The sequence below is a fragment of the Oncorhynchus tshawytscha genome, linkage group LG15, assembly GCF_018296145.1.
Source record: "Oncorhynchus tshawytscha isolate Ot180627B linkage group LG15, Otsh_v2.0, whole genome shotgun sequence".
NCBI classification, from domain to species: domain Eukaryota; kingdom Metazoa; phylum Chordata; class Actinopteri; order Salmoniformes; family Salmonidae; genus Oncorhynchus; species Oncorhynchus tshawytscha.
The window spans coordinates 38,219,224-38,227,187 of NC_056443.1; the positions used below are offsets into that span (position 1 = coordinate 38,219,224).

Consider the following 7,964-nt stretch of genomic DNA (forward strand, 5'->3'; position numbering starts at 1 on the left):
CCTCCTTGTCTCTCGCCCCTCTCTCGCCCCCTCTCTCCCCTCCCTCCCTCCGTCTCTCTCACCCCTCCCTCCCCTCTCTCACCCCTCCCTCCCCCTCTCTCACCCCTCCCTCTCTCCTCTACAGAGAATGGTGACCTGGTGAGTCAGTATACAGATGACTTGGAGACCCAGCATGTTTATGCAAAGGAGGCAATAGACACCGTGTTCCCATCTAACATCAGGTGTGTGTGTGTGTGTGTGTGTGTGTGTGTGTGTGTGTGTGTGTGTGTGTGTGTGTGTGTGTGTGTGTCTGAGGGGATATTAATAACGTCTTTTGTCTTCTTCTGCTTGTTCTCCTTATTCGTCTAAACCCACAGGATCCTGCAGGGAGTCCTGGAGAAGATCCGGTTGAAGATCCAGAGAGTGGAGAAGGCCATCCTGGCCCAGAGAGACGAATGCAGGGAGCAGTGCACCGTCTCCTGCCCCATACCTGTTGTCTCTGGTGAGGATGAAGACTTTGGGAGGTTCTGTGGGTGGGGAGGGGCGGTTCTGTGGGTGAGGAGGTGTGGTTCTGTGGGCGGGGAGGGGTGGTTCTGTGGGTGGGGAGGGGTGGTTCTGTGGGTGAGGAGGGGTGGTTCTGTGGGCGGGGAGGGGTGGTTCTCTTGGCCTAATGTTACGATAGTTTCCCAGGCTGGATCCTGTGGACTAAATGTGTCTCTCCTTCCTGACCTCCAGGTAAGGAGTGTGAGGACATCTACAGGAAAGGAGGAAGGGATTCTGGGATGTATCTGGTCCAGCCTGACTCCTTCTACCAGCCCTACAAGGTCTACTGTGACCAGACCACCCAGAATGGAGGTGGGTGGTTGTCATTCTCTCGCTTTCTGTTTCTCTCTCTCTCTCTCTCTCTCTCTCTCTCTCTCCCTCCCTCCCTCTCCTCCTCTCTCTCTGTTTCTCTCTCTCTCTCCTCTCTCTCTCTCTCTCCCTCCCTCTCCCCCTCTCTCTCTGTTTCTCTCTCTCTCTCTCTCTCTCTCTCTCTCCCTCTCTCTCCCCTCTCTCTCTTTCTCCACCCCCTCTCTCTCTCTGTCTCTCTCTGTCTCTCTCTCTCCACCTTCTCTCTCTCTCTGTCTCTCTCTCTCTCTCCCCCATCTCTCCCTCTCTCTATCCCTCCATCTCCCCCTCTCTCCCTCTCTCTCTCTCTCCACCACCCCCTTTCTCTCTATTCTTCTACAAGCCCGTCCCTCCTCAACCTCACATCCTCTGTCACATTCCCTTGATAGACAGTTCTCCATTCACCTTAGTGGTTAAGAGCATTGGGCCAGTAACCAAGAGGTCGCTGGTAAGAATCCCTGAATTGGCTAGGTGAAAATCTGTCGTTGTGCCCTTGAGCAAGGCACGTAACCCTAATTGCTCCTGTAAGTGTCTCTGAATGTCTTGTCCTCTTTCTTCTTCTCTATGTCCCCTTCCAGGCTGGACCACTATTCAGAACAGGATGGATGGTTCTGTAGATTTCGGCCGGCGTTGGGACAACTACCGCAGCGGTTTCGGGAATATCGCCTTCGACGTCGGGAAGGGACACTGCAACACTCCAGGTGAGAACAAACAAATGGTAAAACAATTGTCAATAGTTACCGGGGTCAATGACATTTAGAATCAGTCAATTCAGGTTAAGGTAACATTGGATACTGGATACTGCTGTCCACTGCCATTCATCTACTGTTAAATAATATCACTGACCTTGTGTTTGTCGTGTGTCATGTGACAGGGGAGTACTGGCTGGGTAACGAACGCATCAGTCAGCTGACCAAGCAGGGTCCCACTGAGGTCCTCATGGAGATGGAGGATTGGTCTGGCAACAAGGTCCACGCCCAGTACAAACAGTTTACTATACAGGTAACACAGCCACGCCCAGTACCAACAGTTTACTATACAGGTAACACAGCCACGCCCAGTACCAACAGTTTACTATACAGGTAACACAGCCACGCCCAGTACCAACAGTTTACTATACAGGTAACACAGCCACGTCCAGTACCAACAGTTTACTATACAGGTAACACAGCCACGCCCAGTACCAACAGTTTACTATACAGGTAACATAGCCACGCCCAGTACCAACAGTTTACTATACAGGTAACACAGCCACACCCAGTACCAACAGTTTACTATACAGGTAACACAGCCACGCCCAGTACCAACAGTTTACTATACAGGTAACACAGCCACACCCAGTACCAACAGTTTACTATACAGGTAACACAGCCACGCCCAGTACCAACAGTTTACTATACAGGTAACACAGCCACACCCAGTACCAACAGTTTACTATACAGGTAACACAGCCACACCCAGTACCAACAGTTTACTATACAGGTAACACAGCCACGCCCAGTACCAACAGTTTACTATACAGGTAACACAGCCACGCCCAGTACCAACAGTTTACTATACAGGTAACACAGCCACGCCCAGTACCAACAGTTTACTATACAGGTACAGCCACGCCCAGTACCAACAGTTGACCAGGTAACGCCCAGTACCAACAGTTGACTATACAGGTAACACAGCCACGCCCAGTACCAACAGTTTACTATACAGGTAACACAGCCACACCCAGTACCAACAGTTTACTATACAGGTAACACAGCCACGCCCAGTACCATACAGTTACCAACAGTTTACTATACAGGTAACACAGCCACGCCCAGTACCAACAGTTTACTATACAGGTAACACAGCCACGCCCAGTACCAACAGTTTACTATACAGGTAACACAGCCACACCCAGTACCAACAGTTTACTATACAGGTAACACAGCCACACCCAGTACCAACAGTTTACTATACAGGTAACACAGCCACGCCCAGTACCAACAGTTTACTATACAGGTAACACAGCCACACCCAGTACCAACAGTTTACTATACAGGTAACACAGCCACACCCAGTACCAACAGTTTACTATACAGGTAACACAGCCACACCCAGTACCAACAGTTTACTATACAGGTAACACAGCCACGCCCAGTACCAACAGTTTACTATACAGGTAACACAGCCACAGTACCCAGTACCAACAGTTTACTATACAGGTAACACAGCCCACGCCCATACAGGTAACACAGCCACGCCCAGTACCAACAGTTTACTATACAGGTAACACAGCCACGCCCAGTACCAACAGTTGACTATACAGGTACCAACAGTTTACTATACAGGTAACACAGCCACACCCAGTACCAACAGTTTACTATACAGGTAACACAGCCACGCCCAGTACCAACAGTTTACTATACAGGTAACACAGCCACGCCCAGTACCAACAGTTTACTATACAGGTAACACAGCCACACCCAGTACAGACTATACAGGTAACACAGCCACACCCAGTACCAACAGTTTACTATACAGGTAACACAGCCACGCCCAGTACCAACAGTTTACTATACAGGTAACACAGCCACGCCCAGTACCAACAGTTTACTATACAGGTAACACAGCCACGCCCAGTACCAACAGTTTACTATACAGGTAACACAGAGCCACGCCCAGTACCAACAGTTTACTATACAGGTAACACAGAGCCACGCCCAGTACCAACAGTTTACTATACAGGTAACACAGCCACGCCCAGTACCAACAGTTTACGATACAGGTAACACAGCCACGCCCAGTACCAACAGTTTACGATACAGGTAACACAGCCACGCCCAGTACCAACAGTTTACTATACAGGTAACACAGCCACACCCAGTACCAACAGTTTACTATACAGGTAACACAGCCACACCCAGTACAAACAGTTAAATATACACGTACAGTTGAAGTCGGAAGTTTAGGTCAGAGTCATTAAAACTTGTTTTCCAACCACTTCCCAAATATCTTGTTAACAAACTATAGTTTTGGCAAGTCGGTTAGGACATTACTTTGTCCATGACACAATTCATTTTTCTAACAATTGTTTACAGACAGATTATTTCACTTATAATTCACTGTATCACAATTCCAGTGGGTCAGAAGTTTACATACACTAGGATGACTGTGCCTTTAAACAGCTTGGAAAATTCCAGAAAATTATGTCATGGCTTTAAGAAGCTTCTGATAGGCTAATTGACATCATTTGAGTCAATTGGAGGTGTACCTGTGGATGTATTTCAAGGCCTACCTTCAAACTCAGTGCCTCTTTGCATGACATCATGGGAAAATCTAAAGAAATCAGCCAAGACCTCAGAAAAAGAATTGTAGACCTCCACAAGTCTGGTTCATCCTTGGGAGCAATTTCCAAACACCTGAAGGTACCATGTTCATCTGTACAAACAATAGTACTCAAGTATAAACACCATGGGACCACGCAGCCGTCATACCGCTCAGGAAGGAGAAGCGTTCTGTCTCCTAGAGATGAACATACTGGTGCGAAAAGTGCAAATCAATCCCAGAACAATAGCAAAGGACCTTATGAAGACGCTGGAGGAAACCGGTACAAAGTATCTATATCCACAGTAAAACGATTCCTATATCGACATAACCTGAAAGGCCGCTCAGCAAGAAAGAAGCCACTGCTCCAAAACCGCCATAAAAAAGCCAGACTACGGTTTGCAACTGCACATGTGGACAAAGATCATACTTTTTGGAGAAATGCACTCTGGTCTGATGTAACAAAAATAGAACTGTTTGGCCATAATGACCATTGTCATGTTTGGAGGAAAAAGGGGGAGGCTTGCAAGCCGAAGAACACCATCCCAACCGTGAAGCATGGGGGTGGCAGCATCATGTTGTGGGGGTGCTTTGCTACAGGAGGGACTGGTGGACTTCACAAAATAGATGGCATCATGAGGTAGGAAAATTATGTTGATATATTGAAGCAACATCTCAAAATATCAGTCTGGAAGTTAAAGCTTCGTCGCAAATGGGTCTTCCAAATGGACAACGACCCCAAGCATACTTCCAAAGTTGTGGCAAAATGCCTTAAAAACAACAATGTCAAGGGAGTGTCCATCACAAAGCCCTGACCTCAATCCCATAGAAAATTTGTGGGCAAAACTTAAAAAGCGTGTGAGAGCAAGGAGGCCTACAAACCTGACTCAGTTAGACCAGCTCTGTCAGGAGGAATGGGCCAAAATTCACCCAATTTATTGTGGGAAGCTTGTGAAAGGCTACCCAAAATGTTTGACCCAAGTTAAACAATTTAAAGGCAATGCTACCAAATACTAATTGATTGTATGTAAACTTCTGACCCACTGGGAATGTGAAGAAATAAATAAAAGCTCAAGTAAATAATTCTCTCTACTATTATTCTGACATTTTACATTCTTGAAATAACCTGGTGATCCTAACTGACCTTAGACAGGGAATTTTTACTTGGATTAAATGTCAGGATTTGTGAAAAACTGAGTTTAAATGTATTTCGCTAAGGTGTATGAGACAAATAAAACCATGTGTATGTGACAAATAAAATTTGATTTGATTTGATTTGATTTGATTTATGTAAATTTCCGACTTATATACACTGCTCAAAAAAATAAAGGGAACACTTAAACAACACAATGTAACTCCAAGTCAATCACACTTCTGTGAAATCAAACTGTCCACTTAGGAAGCAACACTGATTGACAATAAATTTCACATACTGTTGTGCAAATGGAATAGAAAAACTGAGTTTAAATGTATTTCGCTAAGGTGTATGTAAACTTCCGACTTCAATTGTAACAGTACCTTTACTATACAGTTGGACGGACGGATGGACAGACAGACAGACAGGCAGACAGGCAGACAGACAGACAGACAGACAGACAGACAGACAGACAGACAGACACGCAGACAGGCAGACAGACAGACAGGCAGACAGACAGACAGGCAGACAGGCAGGCAGACAGACAGACAGACAGACAGGCAGACAGACACACAGACAGACACACAGACAGACAGACACACAGACACACAGACAGACACACAGACACACAGACAGACACACAGACAGACAGACAGACAGACAGACAGACAGACAGACACAGACAGACAGACACACAGACACACAGACAGACAGACACACAGACAGACAGACAGACAGACAGACAGACAGACAGACAGACAGACAGACAGACAGACAGACAGACAGACAGACAGACAGACAGACACACCCTAACCTAACTGAACTAGCATCATAGTGGAAATCTAAATCTCCACAATCTCTGGGGTCTAGGTTGGGTTACTTTAAAACACTGAGAACGTTGTTGTTAAAATGTGACTATAGTAAATAAAAAAACACCTTAATGTAGAGCGAGGCGTCCAGATATGTGATGGCGATCAACGGGTACTCTGGTACGGCCGGTAACGTGATGCTGGAGGGAGCCACGGAGCTGTCTGGAGAGAACCGGACCATGACCATCCACAACGGAATGATGTTCAGCACCTACGACAGAGACAATGATAACTGGTATGGGATAATGTCTCTCTCTTTTTCTTGGCTTTACTCAGTGCTCTCTCTCTCTTTCTCTCTCTCTCTCTCTCTTTCTCTTTATCTCTGCATCTCTCTCTCTCTTTCTCTCTCTCTCTTTCTCTCTCTCTCTCTCTCTTTCTCTTTATCTCTGCATCTCTCTCTCTCTTTCTCTCTCTCTCTCTTTCTCTCTGCATCTCTCTCTCTCTCTCTCTCTCTCTCTCTCTCTCTCTCTGCATCTCTATCTCTCTCTCTCTCTCTCTCTCCCTCTCTCTCTCTCTCTGCATCTCTCTCTCTCCATCTCTCTCTCAATTCAATTCAATTCAATTCAAGGGCTTTATTGGCATGGGAAACATGTGTTAACATTGCCAAAGCAAGTGAGGTAGACAACATACAAAGTGAATATATAAAGTGAAAAACAACAAAAATGAACAGTAAACATTACACATACAGAAGTTTCAAAACAGTAAAGACATTACAAATGTCATATTATATATATATATATATACAGTGTTTTAACAATGTACAAATGGTTAAAGGACACAAGATAAAATAAATAAGCATAAATATGGGTGTATTTACAATGGTGTTTGTTCTTCACTGGTTGCCCTTTTCTTGTGGCAACAGGTCACAAATCTTGCACACCATGGCATTTCACACAATAGATATGGGAGTTAATCAAAATTGGATTTGTTTTCTAAATCTTTATGGTCTGTGTAATCTGAGTGAAATGTGTCTATAATATGGTCATACATTTGGCAGGAGGTTAGGAAGTGCAGCTCAGTTTCCACCTCATTTTGTGGGCAGTGAGCACATAGCCTGTCTTCTCCTGAGAGCCAGGTCTGCCTACGGCGGCCTTTCTCAATAGCAAGGCTATGCTCACTGAGTCTGTACATAGTCAAAGCTTTCCTTAATTTTGGGTCAGTCACAGTGGTCAGGTATTCTGCTACTGTGTACTCTCTGTTTAGGGCCAAATAGCATTCTAGTTTGCTCTGTTTTTTTGTTAATTCTTTCCAATGTGTCAAGTAATTATCTTTTTGTTCATCTCTCTCTCTCTCTCTCTCACCCACCTCTCTCACCCCACTCTCTCTCTCACTCCCCCTCTCTCCTCTCTCTCTCCCCCTCACCCCCTCTCTCACACCCCCTCTGTCTCTCACCCCCTCTCTCACCCCCCCTCTCTCTCTCTCACCCCCTCTCTCTCTCCCCCTCTCTCTCTCCCACCCCCTCTCTCTCTCTCCCCCTCTCCCCCTCCGCTCTAACAGGACTCCAGGTGACCCGTCCAAGCAGTGCTCCCGTGAGGACGGCGGTGGCTGGTGGTACAACAGGTGTCACTCAGCCAATCCCAATGGCCGTTACTACTGGGGCGGGGCTTACACCCGGTACATGGCAAAACACGGGACGGATGACGGCATGGTGTGGATGAACTGGAAGGGATCCTGGTACTCTCTCAAAGCCATCTGCATGAAGATCAGGCCCTACTTCGCCTCGCGGTAGACACACACAGGGACACACACACAGGGACACACACACACAGAGACACACACACACAGGGACA

At 46.3% G+C, this 7,964-nt stretch overlaps 1 protein-coding gene and 2 long non-coding RNA genes across 3 annotated transcripts in view; all 3 read left to right on the forward strand.

The window, feature by feature from the left end:
- The window catches only part of LOC121839428 (fibrinogen beta chain-like), a 13,985-nt gene extending 6,021 nt beyond the window's left edge, over window positions 1-7,964 (forward strand). The window contains exons 5-11 of the mRNA XM_042298535.1: window positions 125-221; window positions 357-481; window positions 715-834; window positions 1,446-1,568; window positions 1,742-1,869; window positions 6,252-6,409; window positions 7,672-7,964. Coding sequence (XP_042154469.1) covers window positions 125-221; window positions 357-481; window positions 715-834; window positions 1,446-1,568; window positions 1,742-1,869; window positions 6,252-6,409; window positions 7,672-7,903 — 983 coding nt within the window. The 3' untranslated portion in view covers window positions 7,904-7,964. The remainder of the gene's footprint in view (window positions 1-124; window positions 222-356; window positions 482-714; window positions 835-1,445; window positions 1,569-1,741; window positions 1,870-6,251; window positions 6,410-7,671) is intronic.
- On the forward strand, window positions 2,360-2,636 carry LOC121839430. Its single transcript, XR_006078984.1, has 2 exons — window positions 2,360-2,469; window positions 2,535-2,636. It is a non-coding gene; the product is annotated as an uncharacterized LOC121839430 (long non-coding RNA).
- Window positions 2,648-3,863, forward strand: LOC121839429. Its single transcript, XR_006078983.1, has 5 exons — window positions 2,648-2,705; window positions 3,093-3,172; window positions 3,235-3,274; window positions 3,348-3,507; window positions 3,672-3,863. It is a non-coding gene; the product is annotated as an uncharacterized LOC121839429 (long non-coding RNA).